The sequence below is a fragment of the Vanessa atalanta genome, chromosome 6, assembly GCF_905147765.1.
Source record: "Vanessa atalanta chromosome 6, ilVanAtal1.2, whole genome shotgun sequence".
NCBI classification, from domain to species: Eukaryota; Metazoa; Arthropoda; class Insecta; order Lepidoptera; family Nymphalidae; genus Vanessa; species Vanessa atalanta.
Window position 1 is genome coordinate 7,258,363 of NC_061876.1, and position 16,772 is coordinate 7,275,134.

The 16,772-nt window shown below is 31.0% G+C and overlaps 2 protein-coding genes across 2 annotated transcripts; both read left to right on the plus strand.

The window, feature by feature from the left end:
- The first annotated feature begins 355 nt into the window (after positions 1–355).
- LOC125064820 (carboxypeptidase A4-like) lies at positions 356–11,894 on the plus strand. The gene is made up of 10 exons (XM_047672063.1): positions 356–801; positions 961–1,172; positions 6,286–6,471; positions 6,569–6,828; positions 6,901–7,110; positions 7,546–7,735; positions 8,144–8,294; positions 10,062–10,251; positions 11,102–11,248; positions 11,451–11,894. The coding sequence occupies exons 1-10, from the start codon at positions 356–358 to the stop codon at positions 11,667–11,669; spliced, it is 2,211 nt and encodes a 736-aa protein (XP_047528019.1). The 3' UTR covers positions 11,670–11,894.
- Positions 11,895–15,446: 3,552 nt separating this feature from the next.
- On the plus strand, positions 15,447–16,551 carry LOC125064779. Its single transcript, XM_047672003.1, has 4 exons — positions 15,447–15,680; positions 15,748–15,888; positions 15,973–16,210; positions 16,291–16,551. The coding sequence occupies exons 1-4, from the start codon at positions 15,553–15,555 to the stop codon at positions 16,405–16,407; spliced, it is 624 nt and encodes a 207-aa protein (XP_047527959.1). The 5' UTR covers positions 15,447–15,552; the 3' UTR covers positions 16,408–16,551.
- The last annotated feature ends 221 nt before the right edge of the window (positions 16,552–16,772 follow it).

The window sequence follows — 16,772 nt, forward strand, 5'->3', positions numbered from 1 at the left end:
TAATTATTAATTATTTGCTGATATCACTATTAAGCGATCAAGTCGCCTTATAAGTTTATAACTCACAACATATAATAAAACATCAAGCTTGACCATAGTAAAATTGCCTACAACCAAGTAAGTATAGCTTAAGGGTGAAAAGAACTACTAACGAGATGCGCTGAACATAATAGTTAGATGGAGAGCTCGATGTAAAACTCGGGCGGACAAACGGGCTGACCTAGTGGTGGCGGGTGCGTTGAAAGCGACATCGTCGTATAATGATAGTGGCAGGGAAGGTGGTCGTTCTGGCTCGAGCAAGTCGCGTCAGTGGGTATAGTGCGCGCGCACCTCGCCATGCGAACACGCTCACCACATGGCGCGTCGCCTGGCGCTGCTTGCGCTGCTGGCGTGCGCGGCGGTCGCGAACCGCCGGCCTTTACGATCTACCGATACTTCCGATTCGCAGTCTTACGATATTGTGCTTTGGGACGATTATGATGAATCTCTTGAAAAATCTCTTCCAACACATGTCACATTCAATCCCCAAACTAAAGTGATAGTCAAGAACAAAGTTCCCAAGTTTAATGTGACAAAGAAAAAAACTAAAAGTGATGAGAAGATTCAAGTTATTAAAACTACAATAAATATTTCAAGTCAAACTAACTTTATAGTGACTAAGCCACCTCAGCACGTCGAAACGTTATCTAGTTCAATGTCACGGCTCCCCTATGAGACGTTTACAAATGTAAATAAAATTTTGATAGATAGTGCAACCCAGACCTTGAGGCCTAGCACAAGAAAGCCAGTAAAGCCTCGGCCATTGATATCTACATCGACGCCTAGTACAAGAAAGCCGGTAAAGCCTCGGCCATCGACACCGACATCGACGCCGAGCCCAAGAAAGCCGGTAAATCCTCGGCCATCTATACCGCCATTGAAGTCTAGCACAAGTAAGCCAGTAAAGCCTCAGCTATCGACATCGACTTCAACTCGACGGCCGCCTAGGACGCACAGCCCTCGGATCACGTCGACGACGAGACGACCACGCACTAGCACGACACGACGTCCGAGTACTCGTCGGAAATTAAAAACAACAAAAGTGACCTGTCCGCCGAAAAATCCAAGTTGGATATCAACATATATTCAAGATAATCATTTAAAAAAAACTCCGAAAAATGAAGTGAAATCAGGTTGGTTTGTAGGTAGGTTTTAAAATAAGGATTTTTTAACACGGTTAATTGTAATTGACCTTCAATTATCGATTTATTTATAAGTAACCCCTAAATTGTATCAATTAAATATGCATGTTTTTCACCTTTTCCTAATTTTCGATACTTGGAAAAAACCAATTTAATCTGGATTCTTACTAAACCAAACTTTTAAAAATTTATCTTTAATAATTTTTTACTAGAAATATATTTTTTTAGTATTGTCTACATATTTTAAGAAATCTTTACATTAACTGTTTTAAAAATATAAAACTTAGTAGAATATTGTTTTTCTTCGGAAAATCTTAAGAATAGTAATTACGTAGTAGATTAGTGGACTTTTACATTAATTCCATTATCCGAAAGCACGATAATTCATTGAATTTTACATGTAAGGCCGGGTTAAATTCAACCCGGCCTTACATGTACAAAAAAATATACTCGGAAAGAAGGTCCAACGAACCTGGGACCTCGAAACAGGGTGAAAAAGACGGGGCGTCTTAAGCACAACAAGCCATGGGGTGCAAGCAGTGTTCTAGTGATCTAATCTTTTTTCTCATAAAATATCCACAGACAACACGTCTGTATCGTATCTTTTCTATTGTTATGATTTGCATTATTTTTGATATACCTGCATGTTTATGTAGTATGTTGATAGTGGCTAAAAGTTAAATATTATCTTTAGGGAATAAATAAATCCCATGTGACTTCTAAACAAATTAGTTTTCTAATGAGAGATAATTACTAAAATTGGTTCAAGACAAAGAATTCTTCCGACAAATGAGAATATTTACAATATTATAAGGATACACAATATACAGTACTATATATATATATGAATTGAGGTTGGAAACTAAATCTAAGATTTGAGAAAAATTATCTACGGAACCAAAAGGGCGTTTTTTTTTTACTAAACGATTTTTTTTTTAATGAATATGCAATCGCCGTTCGTGTTATTATACGTTATCGTGTGAAATGTTACATATAATGTATATAGCCGAATAGTTCCAACAGAGTAGACCATCGAATCTTTTATGGGTATCTTAAGGACCCATTTAAATCCTTCTGCTTACGGATAGTAAAGTCGTCTACTTAATGTTTCCATTTTGTCTTCCACGTCATCTATCTATATTAATCATTTCGTGCAGGTCTACGATAGACCCGATCGAAACCTATCCAAAATTAAATATTCGTTAAAAAATAATGATTTTAGTCGAAAACATACATCTGCGAAATTCATATAATCGAGATATTTCGATATTAAATCCATAAAATTCAATGTTATGAAGTTCAACGGGCAGCTATTTTTGACGTTTATACATATATTTTTCGCTGTATTTGTTTAGTTTTATTAATACATAAATATTACAAAATACAAGAAGAAACTAGTAAAGGATTATCAAAATATAATCGTTAAAACTTTATTTATGTAGTGACATTTCACTACTACAATAATAATCAAAATATGCTTTGATAATGTACTTATATTTACAATGACACTCGATTGATTTAAGATACTCTCTGAGTATGAGAGCAGGCATCATCTAGTGCGGAGCAAATTACGATAATGTTTTAATATTTTTTCTGTTAATGAACATATAGATAACCATCAAAAAATCTTTATTAAACATCTGTAAAGTCAGAATGGGAACACTAGTGATAATATAATTCCCTTCGTAACGGATACGTGAACTGTAACGCTTAATTACAATAAATAACCATGAGATGAGCGTAAAGTACAAAAAATACGTTATAATATATTCTCAGGCACATTAATATACTTATTAGTAACCGGTGTCTTATGTTACCTTTCTGAAATATTAACAATTGCTAATTGAAATTGTAAAGCGTATTTTTTAAGTTCATGCATTATGATGTTTTAGGTTATGTTTTTAAAATTAATTATGTTAGTTACAATATACCGATAGAAACTAGTATATTTACTATTTGATAAATGATTTTAAGATTCTTTATTCATGATGTAATATAAAACTATAATATAAGTTATATATAATAAAACTGTCAAGAATAATGATAGCAGGCTTTAGTAAATATAAGCAATAAAAAAAGAACGACAAAAGTCACTGTTTGGGTACGTTAAAACAAATCTGAACAGAACAATTATCTGTAGCAGTCTGAAGTTCATATCAGAGTTTAAGCTAAATTGTTACTAAAATATATATATATATATAAATCGCATTAAAGTAAAAAAAAGTGAATTAGTATAAACTTTTTTTGAATCGTTATTTTACAATATTGGTTAACGAACTCACGATCAATTTCTCACGTAGTTTATATTGAGTAGAACCATTCATAACTCTTTGATACGGACTAGATAGGGGGGGACTATTGAAATCGAGGAAAGAGTAAAGACAATCGTAACTATTCCTACTGATGAATATTGTATTGCTGTGTTCCAGTTTCAAATGGCACAAGGGACATCAACATCTTTGATTACAAGATTGGTGGCGCTTTTGCGGCGTAAAAAGGTTTTCATGTCTTGCATTGCCAAAATCTGTAAGCGGAGGTGACCATTAAATTAAAAAAAAAAAACTATTAAAAATACGTATAGTTGTACAAGTACACGTGTATGTATTATAAATGTGCATAATAAGCAACATCATAAAAGTAGATTTCTTTTCGTGTCTTATGATAATTTCTATAAGATATTGCAGTAGATATGATCACGGTCCGCCTTTTCCATATAATTATTCATTAACATATCTTCGTTCTTTCTAAAATAGACAATCACGTGCTTTTAATGAATAAAGTTATAAAGTATTTATTTACATTCTTAGAGTACTTGTTGTTGGGATTCGATATGCCTAATAAATGTTCACAATCCCAAATATCACACAGTTATTTTAGGGTATTGTAGAACGAAGATTATATATTAGAAATATATATTTGGACTTGAATATCTAATTATTTCAGAAGAGTTACCAAAAAAATACAATCTGCTTATAAGCTCTAAGCTTAACATAACGTATATATTATACGTAGGTACCATCTTGAATGCAATACTACTTATATATAATAATAGGCCTACTTTCATGGTACGTATTTCACGGTGTCTGAAGTACTCCAAAAATACCCGATAGGACAGCACAGGCTGTCAACATACAAGACCGTAAAAAAGGTTTAATAAGCTAAATTTTGTCCTTTGAAGTAAATCTGTTCTGCAATGTAAAATATACGAAAAACCTAAATTAATTATTAAAAATTTAAATATATACCTATATCATCAGTTTTAGAAGCATATCACTCTGATGAAGAAATAGTCTTTAAATTCAGATTTCAACAGGCGCTTATTTATAAGAATTTATTCATTTAAACAAATTTTCAATGTCTTTAAAGTACAGATCAGTACAGTAAGTAGAGATCGAACATCCTTTTAAAATGTATTTTTTAGACATTTTGAAGTATTTGACTTTTAAACTATAAAAGTAACAGAGGTACCGCAAATGCCCTACTGTTGGACCTAGATTTGGAACCAATTTCTCCACACTTCCCCAATGTGGTAGAATGTAGAAATCTGCAAGATGCTGTATTACTTGTCGATGTTTTTTTATACACGCGATGATTTATAATTACAACCACGAAGCTATTGCGGGTGCAACACCTTCGTAGTGTTTGGCCGGAATTGAAGCTGCAATCATCGCTATAGATCCACGTGTTTTCTTTACTGGGACAATTTGACTAAAGTCTGACTATGACTTTAACATATTTTATTTGTAATTATTATTCCTAATGTTTTGTTTTGTTGTCTCATTTTAGTATAATAGTCATAAAGCAAAAATTTGCATCGCCGTAACGTGACCGTCACGGGTAACTGAAAAGTGAAAACGTGTTTGTTTTATCTGTTTAACAAGTGTGTATATTTTAATTATGAATGAACTGGTATATTAAAACGGTATATAAAATTTATTTAGAATTAGTTCCTTGTATTTTCTTAAAATTATCATAAACATTACACGTGGTAAAATTAATTATTGTGTTTATAATTATTACGACAAACTCATTTCTAGTCTGAAAAGTATCTTATTCGAAACTATGTCCACCTGATCAAATAATTTATTTTAAACGTGATCGTTCTTCACTTCACGGAAACAGCAGTTGAAGTTTAGCAGTAAAACTTCTGTTAGCTTGCAGAAAAACTCAGCGGTACTTGTATTACAAGCTCGCTATCCTTAGCAGACGTTTTCCTCAAACTGGCCGTCTTGTCTTGCTTTTAATTTCACAACGTAATTTTATAGTTGTCATAACTTTCAAACAACTTTAAAGATATCTTGATCATATAGATTGTTGAGTCCAATTAAATGGAAAAACAAACATATTTTCAATTAACAGTAAAGATCTATTCACACACGAAGGCATGACTGTCGACATTAAATTAATTGTTTTTTAATAATAAACTTAACAAATATAATCTAAAATGTTTTTTGCTGCATTTAACCTTAGTCGTATCACGCAAACTAAGACGTGTTTTAAATACGAGCGTCACTCATCGTACTAATAATCGCTGATAATAATTTAACTTGGTAGAGCACGCCTTCGTTAGTGAATACATATATAATTACTTACTAACTTCTTGTTAAAATGTTTCATATTTTTTACGGATGTGGTGATGTTCATCTAGTTCTTAAAATACTCGTTGCTATCCAGAAATTAACCGTTCATTTTTTATTATTTCGTATATAAGTTTATTAGTTGTCCAAATATTAACGACTGCTTTTTTAAAGTACCATAAGAGTTTTAAAAGTAAATTTTCTCCTAAACGTCCAAGAAGGAAAATTGTAGACGCATGCGCAATACGCAGTCCCGCACCGGCTCTAGTTTAAGCAATCTTGTGCTACCTACTTTGCGTCCTACTGACACATAAAGTTTCACCTTTTTATAGACCTGTGTAATTCCAGTGGCATTCAATGAATTTCTTATTTTATGTTGAGTATTTTTGATCACAAAACCTATTATATATATACTATGTTCTCTGTTTACATTTTCTCATAATTATTTAAAAGGTTCGTACAATTTTTTGAATATCATTTAACTAGAAATATATATCAATAATTTAATTATTGTAATTTATTTGCAGGATTATTTTCCAGACTTTACAACTGGTTTGTAGAATCAAAATCAATTTGGTTTAATGCTGGTTGGTTCGAAGAGAAGTCAACTACAACAACTACACCTTTTCCACCTTCAACATCGACGGGCAATTGGTTTCAAATATTCCTCGATTCTGAAGATACCGATAGTTCAAATGTAGTTAATGAAAAGGGTAAGTTAATATTAAATTATTTCAAATAGATATTTTTGTTAACAATGGATTCCAAAAATTAGATTCTTAAAACTTATTACTATTATAACAATTTCAGTAAAAAAATCCGCGAAAAAATCTCTCAAGAAAACATACAAAGGCTACCAATTACTAAGAACATACCCAGACTTGCAATGGAAAGTGCATTCGTTGTTAGATTTGCAGGAAGAAGCTGAAGGCTCGGGTCTAATGTGGTGGACTTCTCCGTCTCTCAACGGTTCTACTGATCTGCTCGTTCCACCTGACTTACTAACTGATATAAAAAATCATTTAAAATCATCTAAAATAGATTTCGACGTTGTTATTTGGGATTTGCAGGTAATTTTTGGGATTGATGAGTTTAAAAGAGATTTTTCGTTTTTATATAGTAATTGTAAGTTTACGTTTTAGAAAGCGATTTCATATGAAAACCCAAAGCTTTCGAAGAAACAACGTATTGAACTAGAACAATTACGCGGTCATCCCATGACGTGGAGACGGTATCACCGCTATGCCGATATATTGAGATATCTCGAATACCTACAACACTCCTACTCAGATATTGTTGAATTGGTACCGCTGGGTCTCTCTTCAGAAGGATTACCATTAGTGGCGGTTAAGGTAACGTATCGTTATAATTAATATTAGTAATACTTTTCATTCAATTATTGGTAAACGTTATTAAATACCTACTGAGGTATATATTTTATTGATATAAGTTTAAAATAGAAGAAAAACATATTAGTAACATAAATGGACAAAATGAAAACAAATGTTCAGATGCTTAAAGCCCCAAAAAAGATCCAACAACATTTTTAACTCGGTTACCATCAGTTATGCTTTCTCCTATGACAGTTTGAAAGGTGAGTTAGGTAGTTTAATTGCAGCCACAAGGAATACAAAATCTTTCGTTCGTTTGCGGTGGTCTGACCTGTATAATTTTGAATATAACCGTGACCCCAGGTGACGATTAAGATTAAAATTGACTTATAAGTTTTCCTAAAGTAAATAATAAAAAGTAATAACTGCCAAATTAATTTCCTCGTTATTTTTAAGGTATCTATTCCAAAAAACGAATCGCAAACGAGAGATGTCAACAACAGGCCTCAAAAAAAGAAATGGAAGTTACGATCACACATGAAACCAGCCATCTGGTTGGACGGCGGCGCTCATGCTAGGGAATGGATATCACCCGCAGTTGCTACATGGATGTTACATAACTTAATAGAGGGTGATAAAGGCTTAGGTTTGTATTGTACATCAAAATTATTATGATTAACAAAAACAATATTTATTTTATACTTCACTAACATTGTACAGGAAATGAATAGAAAATATCTTTAGAAAGTAGTTCAGGTATAATCATGTAAATCTCTACTGTGACATTTTTAAACAAGTAACTAATGACATATTATTTTAATTTACTTATACCAATTGTCAAAGTTTAAAATTGTTTTAACCTTATTTATAAAACATCACATACATGAAACACGATTACCGAATAATTTAAAATTCAATCTCAATTGGTTTGTTTAATGATGAATAAATTAACGAAGTATTATACTTACACACAACAATGAAGGCCCCTTAGCAGTTTGACATCAATAATGTCAAATAATAATTATTAATTTGAATATACGTTCAACTTCTAAAGGTGCTGATCGTGAAATACTCAATGTAGCTGATTTTTATATCATGCCGGTGATAAATCCTGATGGCTACGAGCATTCGCACACGCACGATCGACTTTGGAGAAAAACACGTTCACGAAGCCCTGACCATTCGGATGATTACTACGTCGGTTGGTTAGTAAACAAAAAAATTTAGTAATATATGATATTTTCTACATAATTATAGTTGAGTTTCTACCAAAAAGGTTTCGGGTGTCAGGAAGAAGTAGCTAATGTCAATGATCTGAATGTAAAAAAATGACACTTTGTGTTTCATCGTTTTGGGAGTAAGGCGGCCTTTGGATACTTCTGACCTGCAATATATGCACTACCTGCACTTCGATGTGTTCTATTGTATATGTGTACAATAAATATTATAAATCCTAATAAGTAATAACACAGCATAGCTTATTAGATTATAATTTGTCACGTTTTATTATTATCGTTTATTATTTTCACGTTATGGCTGAAGCTGGAAGTGAAATGAAATCAAAATAAATATATAGTTACGGATAAAAACTAAAACTGGTTAAAAATGGCGTTGTGCTTAGACACTGTAATGCACATTCGCTCATTAAGCATATAAATGATCTTAAAGTCTAGCGGGTAAACGATTTCTTCGTAAATACTCTTAATAAAAATTTGTAAGATCTCTAAAGGAAGTTAGTGAATGTCTTTAATCTATCGCAATGTTTAACTTAGATACTACACCTGTGCCGGTTTCCTGTTGTTGGAATGTTGGAGTAACAAAGATTAAAATAACTGTTATGTTAAGAGAAATTTTAAAGTTACCTTTGTTATCTTATGTTTGCGATTTTGGAATCCGTTACAGTTATTCAAGACTGTGTTCTGCGGTTTCATCTGCATGCAAGTACCTATTTTGCTCTTGATTTATCTGCTTTATTTATAACATACAATAGTTATATGTAGAAATTAGTATACGTTTAACTTAAAACAACAGAAAAGATTAATATTTTATTGTTTTCTATTAGCTGGTTTTATTGTCTTTACTGAAAAAGGTCTTATACTAAACAAGGTACATAGTTCTTTAAAATATACTTATTTTGAAATACTACTTAATCTTTATGCATAAATTGTAGTTCACTTTATTGTATGGTTTATATGTAAAATAAAAACTAAAATTTAGCTGTTGCGGTTTGCGGACAAACGAGTGACGGGAATTTAGCTTATGAATATACATATTATACGTTTTTGGCACGACAGCTCAAAACTGAAATAGTAAGTAGGTATATAATGTAAATAATGTTTTGGCTTGAAAAAGAATGACACTTTGTATTTCATTGTATGAAATTGATAATGAATTAATCGTTGGCTACATTGATTTTAAAGTAGGCTCTTTTAAAATGACAAAATTATTACCTAGTTCAACAATACTTCACAAAAAGAACACTAGTAGTGTTATTTCTGTTTCTTTATCTATTATAGTTTAGGCTGCGCGATGTCCAACAATCTGCTTGGTAACTTATATTAAGTTATAAACCACGTAAATAGATACCTATACTCTATTCCAACTATAATAGGAATAAAGCCAAATAAACAACATTTGACAGCAAATTGACGCGATATCATTGGTCGAGAGCTTGATTAATCTATGATATTCACTACGGATTTACGAAAAAAATGCATTTTGAACGTCGACTGAACTGTTATCGGAATTTTGGAAGGAAAATTAAAGTGGAAATAAGTAGTTATGTTAATAATAAATAAAGATATATTAATCTTAAACTCTAAGTAGTGCATAACATAGCTGAGTTAAAAGCAAATCGTTTGAAATACGTAAATCTAAGGTTTCTTTACAATTTTTCCTACTTCCATTGGAATATGCTATAGATAAAATTATAGTTATATTTTAAAAGTGAAGTTCATGTATTTTTTGTAAAGGTTTCCTTGGAACTGGGGCCGTACAGAATGTGTTGGTGTAGATGCGGATCGTAATTGGGATTACCACTGGGGTGAAAAGGACACTTCAAGTGACCCTTGCGCGGAAAATTACGCTGGTCCCCACCCATTCAGCGAGCCAGAGACACGGGCTGTTTCTGAGTTTTTGGCAGAACGCAGAGGGCAAATAAAGGTTTTTTTTTTGTATATATTATCTCATTTTCATTAATGTAAATAAAGTTAAGCTTATTTGTGACTAAATATATTCCCATTTCAAATGTAGATATGTTAAATTTGTTTATTATATACATTTTTGTAGAATACAAAAAATTAAACAAATTGCAATAACACCAATAATTATATATGAAGATTAAAAGTCGAAAGTATTTCATACGAAAGTCAATCAACGCCGTCTAAGGTTCAAATGTTATTAGTGAATGTGTGCATATCCTTTTACTTTGGGTATACAGGCGAACACAACTCGTAATAATTGACCACTTAATGGACCGTACGAGTACAATGCCGTTTTCTTAGGATTCAATTTCACTCGTAAAGCATATTTTCAAACAATCGTCATTGTATATACTTAAATAACATTTTTTTATTGTTATGTTGTATAGTCTTAACTTTTCATACGAAATTGATGTAATTCAAGTGATTTTTAAAAAGTAGTATGAAACTTACGTTGGTATAATTTTTGAGACCGCCAGCGAGACGATTTATAGCTCGCTTAAAACCGAGGTAGACCGCATATTGCTCGGGAAATTGTGACGGAATACGGTATTTGCCCACATCGTTACTTTCAAAACATTTTCTACTTTACTTTCGACAAGGTCTTCACGATATTGTTATTTATTAAAATTCCTTATTAACAAGCATGTGAGAAAAAGTCATACCTATCATATAAATCATATTGTCATTCCAGGTTTTATGACATCAATTGCCTTTAAAATAGACATAAAGCAAGATAGATGGCCGTGTCTAACTTTCGAATACTTTTACTTTATATATAAAAGATGTTCTATGTGTAATTTCATTTGCAGGTATATATATCTTTGCACGCATACTCGCAAGCTTGGCTCCTGCCAAGCTCTCACGCACACGCGACATTCGCTGATGATGGAATGCTGATGGAGATGGGTAAACTTGCGACAGCTGCTCTTGCCGATATGTATGGAACCAAATATCAGGTACATTTTGTTTTATTTAAATAAAATAATATTAAAGAACATTTTGTTAAAGTGTATTAGACAAGATAATATATACGAAAACATCAAATCATATTATTCTTATCTATAGTGAACCTAGGTATATACATATATTTTTTATAATCAATAATATTTTTTTATGGATAGTAAGACTGAATTCGTCTATGTTATTTGCTTTTTCCAGGTAGGAACAGCTGCGCAACTCCGACAGCCAGCTTCAGGGATGTCCCACGATTGGGCAAAAGCTAGAGCTGGAATTAAATTCTCTTATCACGTTGACCTTAGGGACTCTTTTGGACCATATGGTTTCCTACTGCCAGGGTCACAAATAGTCTCTACAGCTCGCGAGACTTGGCAGGCTGTGAGAGCAATTGTAGATAATCTTTCCCCTGGCCTTAAATAAATGTGCACTCTTGCGTTTATGATAAGCAGAGATTACCAAAACTTAAATTATTTATTAAAGAGGTATGTTAAAAAATGGTTCCTATTACCTTTTGGAGATGTCGTACGTGTGCAAACCAAAACGTAATATGACTTTATATCGTTAAAGGCATTACAGTAAATTATTGACAGGCAGGTTTGAATTATAGTTTTCTTAAGTAGAAAGTATTATTAAGTAGCAATTTAATGTCCGCCCCTATTTTAAAGAGATAAATAAAAAAAGTTCTTTCAATAATGTTTTTTATTGTACCTGTTTATTTTAATGTATATCCTAATAAAAATCTATATAGTAATATATTGTATAAGTTTCTCCTACACGACTAGTAGTCGAGACACCTTCGAACAACTTATTCACACCATCGTTGGCGGCCTAATTCTATTAATAAATAACATGTATTTATTTAAAAACACCGCGCCGATAAAAGATATAAAATAATACAAAGAGAACTAAAAAAAAAACGCGATTTCAAAGAAGTACTGGAGGAAAAAAAAATACAGCAGTAATAATTTCAACGAACTGATCAATTCATGATTCGGAATAATTTCATTACCGCTTGGTGATAGGGCATTGTGTATGCCCGTCTAGGGAGGATTATTCATTACTTATTCATCTCATATATCAACTCATACATCACATATTTTACGGCCAAACAGCAATAATTAGTATTGCCGTGTTCCAGTATGAAGGTTGAGTGAGTCAGTATATATACAAGCACAAGGGATTAATACCTACTAATATAATAAATGAAAAAGTGTGTTTGAAGATTTGTTAGGTGGTCCTTCTTTCACACAGCTACACGTTGATTAAAATAGACGAGATCATTTATGGGCCGGTGACTGACTCCTGCTTTTTATCGCGGAAAAAAGGTAAGAGAGCTGCCGATTAAAACCAGTATTATATTTATTTAAAGTAGCTATGGGTAGCTTTTGATTATTACATCATAGCTTTGGTGAACGACCTCAAAATCTCGTCGGGAAGGCCTCTTTATAAATTCACGTATCACGTCGAAATGGTTTTTTTTACACATGTTCTTTAAAATATAATTTGATTCGCTTAACTTTTTAATATAAAATATGTACATATTTACTCCTGGAATAATAAAAGTATGCAATTAGTGTTACAAGCTTTAAATGCAACATAGAAGTTAATCTCAATGCGTTATATGTACATATAGACGATAATTATACTATATGTATTTATGTATGTATATATACAAAACTAAAATTAACATAATTAGTTGCTACAAAATCTGGGGTTGAAGCATTCCTTTAGAAAAATGTAGTCAACACCGGTGAGCATGTTAGCATAACATTTTATACCAGATTTTATATATAGGTGTCTGTTAGGTTACAAGACCGTTTTGTAAATATCAAAATAGAATATTTGAAAACGCATCCTCTCAAATAATGAAGAAGTCGTAGTTCGTAGTTCGTGGAACTATAAGAAAGTAAATTGTTGTTTAGGCTTGTATTTATTTCTGTTGTATCGACTTTGTTATAAATTCATCATGAAGAAGGAAGGAATTTAAATAATTAAATATACTTGTAGTTATGGGAAATTCTCTAAGAAATTATAATCGGGCACACGTCTAAAAATAATTGATTGCGATTTATAAAATACATGTTTTGATGAATGATTCACTTTCTACTTGAATTTTCGATGGTAGCTTAATAAAAAAAGCAACCGAAGCTCAATAAAAAAAGCCTGAAATGAAAGCTATGATTATTTAAATCTAACTCGTGCTTGAATAATGACTACTTTTTAACCACAACAGCTTAAAACCTAAGTGGTAATAATTATATAAAAAAAAAAAAATCAGTCTTACACTGTCATCTTACCATGCAAGTCTAATAAATAATATCTAGCAAATGTATAGTCAGCTATGTCTAGTATGGTTGATATCGTTTTAACCGTTTGCTGTGTGCATAAGAATAAGTAAGTTAATTTTGAAACTATTTATTTAGTTAAAAGTTTTATATTATGTCCGACCGATTTCCATTTGCAAACAGTTCAGCATATTAAATGCTATGCGGTGTTTTTAAATAGGGTACACTCATTATTGGATGAAAGTACAATCAAGTGATTTTAAGTAGGTACATAGGTAGGTTGCATAGGAGTGTACATTTATTTGTTTACTATTACAATAACCATAGAGTCGCAATAAGGTAATACAGGATCACAAATATAGTTATCAATAGCCTTCATCGTTTTGAATGGTAGTTTTTAACAACTTTTCTAAAAAGGAGAAATTAGTCTTTTGAAGCAACTCAATCTAGCATTTTATTTTGTATAACTATACAATTTTATATCGTATAAAAGTTTGTCTAAAATGAATTGTCTAACAACAGAAACCGAATTTATTTGACAAATATGATGCTCCATTGCATTATCTAAGAGAATAAGGAAACTCTAAATCGAATAGAATACCTCGTCAGATTCCTTGATGAAATTTGGCTTTTTAATATAAATGTATTAATGAAGCAGATATTAATAATAATGATGATAATATGCCAAAGGATACCTTTAGAATTGTGTCTGCCATCATGATAACATGCATTGACAATTGCTAGCGCTCAAATTTGTAAAAAAGGAGTAACTTAGTTATTTTTTGGTTTTCATAAATGTTGAGCTAGTTAACAACGTGCATTAATTATAATAAAAACGCGTTAATCACTTTTCATAACATTTCTACCGTAACACAGACAAAAGTATGTGTTTTACATTTGAACTAATTATTTTCAGTATGGTCTAGTACAATTAGTGCTTAATGAAAAAATTAAAAATATATTTAAATATTCCTTTAGTTTTGAGCAATGTAAAAACGAACAGGATAGAAATAACTTTCCCTCCAATTGAGTAATACATTAAAAGTGAAAAACCATTTTAAAAAAAAAGCTTTTTTTTAAATACTCTAAAAAGAAAAAAATAAACTTTTACATTAAAACTTTTACTGTTAACTTATAACGTCATTTCACATTTGACACATTTTCTACTTAAATTTTCATGAACAGATTGAAAATGACGTCACACAATTAACCATGCATTGTCATCCAAACTGAATGTCTACACAAAAATTCAGTTCAATTGGTTAAATATTGCTTAAAAATTGGTTTTCAAGCTTTAGAAGTCTGCCATATTGAATTAAGTGACGTTACATTATTTTTCGATGTATTCTTATCAAGCCCTTTTATTTGATACCCATATTGTAGGAGTGCATTATTAATAATAATTATTGGTCCGCCATCTTGGGTATGCAGTCATGTTGGATTTAGAATGACGTCACACAGTTAACCATGCATTGTCATCCAAACTGAACTTGTATACAAAATTTCAGCTCAATCGGCTAAACATATCTGCTTCTAAATCGAGTTGCAAGATTTCCCCCGAACGTACTTACATTGCAAGTTAAATAATAGCTTGTAACTTGTAATAATTATGAATACGACGACTCTATTCAGTAAGAGTTACGAGAAATCGACCGAATTTTGTATTAACAAAAATGTATTACTTGTTAAAGTAATAGACTAAACTTTTATTCGCTATTCCTCTTTTTTATTCTCAACGCCTAAAAGATTTTGTTTGTTTTTTTCGTTTTCATAACATGAATGGTAATGTATTGAATTGTGTTAAATTATAAATTTTAACACAAATTTATGCATAAAACTCCAGGTTTCTCGACGTTAAAAGTCACTATATTGACATTTTTGACATGACATTGACATTTGACAGATGATCGTAATTTACAACTTGAATTTCTATTTACATATGTGATATGACATTTAGAATTTAATTTAAAATTTAATAACAAGCAATAAATACCAAAACTACGAATACTGAATTTAAAATGGATACTGAAAGTGAGCTATTTTCTAACCCATGCTCACACAACACCATCGATCCAACTGGATTTGACATAACTATGAGTGCATTACTTATCGGATTAGGCGCAGAAAAATATATTAATATTTTTAGGTGATTATAGTTTTCTTTGTTACTTTAATTTAATATTCAATGTCTAACTGTTCTTATTGATTTTTAGGAAACACAATATTGGACAGCGTACTTTAATGGAATTATCTGATGAAGACTTGATTAAATTAGGAGTCGACGATGCCAATTTAAGATTTAAATTAATTGACGAAGTTAAAAATTTGCCTATTTATGAGGAAACTAGACATACGTATGTAAATATACTGATTTTTAAAATACAAAAATATTATTATTTTCTTATGAAATTGAATATACATTTCATTTCTTATTACAGAAGTACAACTTCAAATTTAGATATATTGGAAATAATTGATATACTAGAGGAAAGTTCTCAACATCTTTATCGGATATATTTAAGTATGATGTCTAATACATTAGCTTTAAAAAAGAAGAAAGTAGGCGACTGTTTGATTTATAAAGATAAATATGCATCAAATATTGCCATTTCTACATTAAGCAACATGACAAATATCTTGAACTCAATGGATATTGCATTACACACTCAAATAAAAGTAAGTTTATTATAGATATATATATGTGTCAACATTATTGTCTTTACTCCAAATAATTATTTAATTTTTATATTTTTAAGGTTTTATCAAGAAATTCAAAAAAAAGAAGAACAAAGAAAATTCTTGTCGGAACAATTGGTACTGCAATTATAGGAATGTTATCTCTTCTCTTTGTTAGATCCTTGAAGCAATTATGAAATGAAATTTAAAAACATTTTGTAACTTTACTAAGGTTTTTGTGATATGCTAGATCCAGTAGGATTTGCTTCTAATATCTAATATAAAACATAAATGTTTAAATTCTAATGAATCCCTTTGCTCAAGATATTTTCATTTCAAATGTATTCAAATCTTCATCTTAAGTTTCTAAATGTTTGTAAACGTGTAAACATTTAAAAAAATAAAAATTTGTTGTTTATAAAAATAAATAATGTATTGTTATTTAATTACCAAATACATGAATCATAAAATCAGCCTAGTAAATATGTATAAAAGTGCCTTTGGAAAGAAATAATGTAAAAAAGGATATTTAACCCAACAAAAATGCTGTAAACTTAATGTT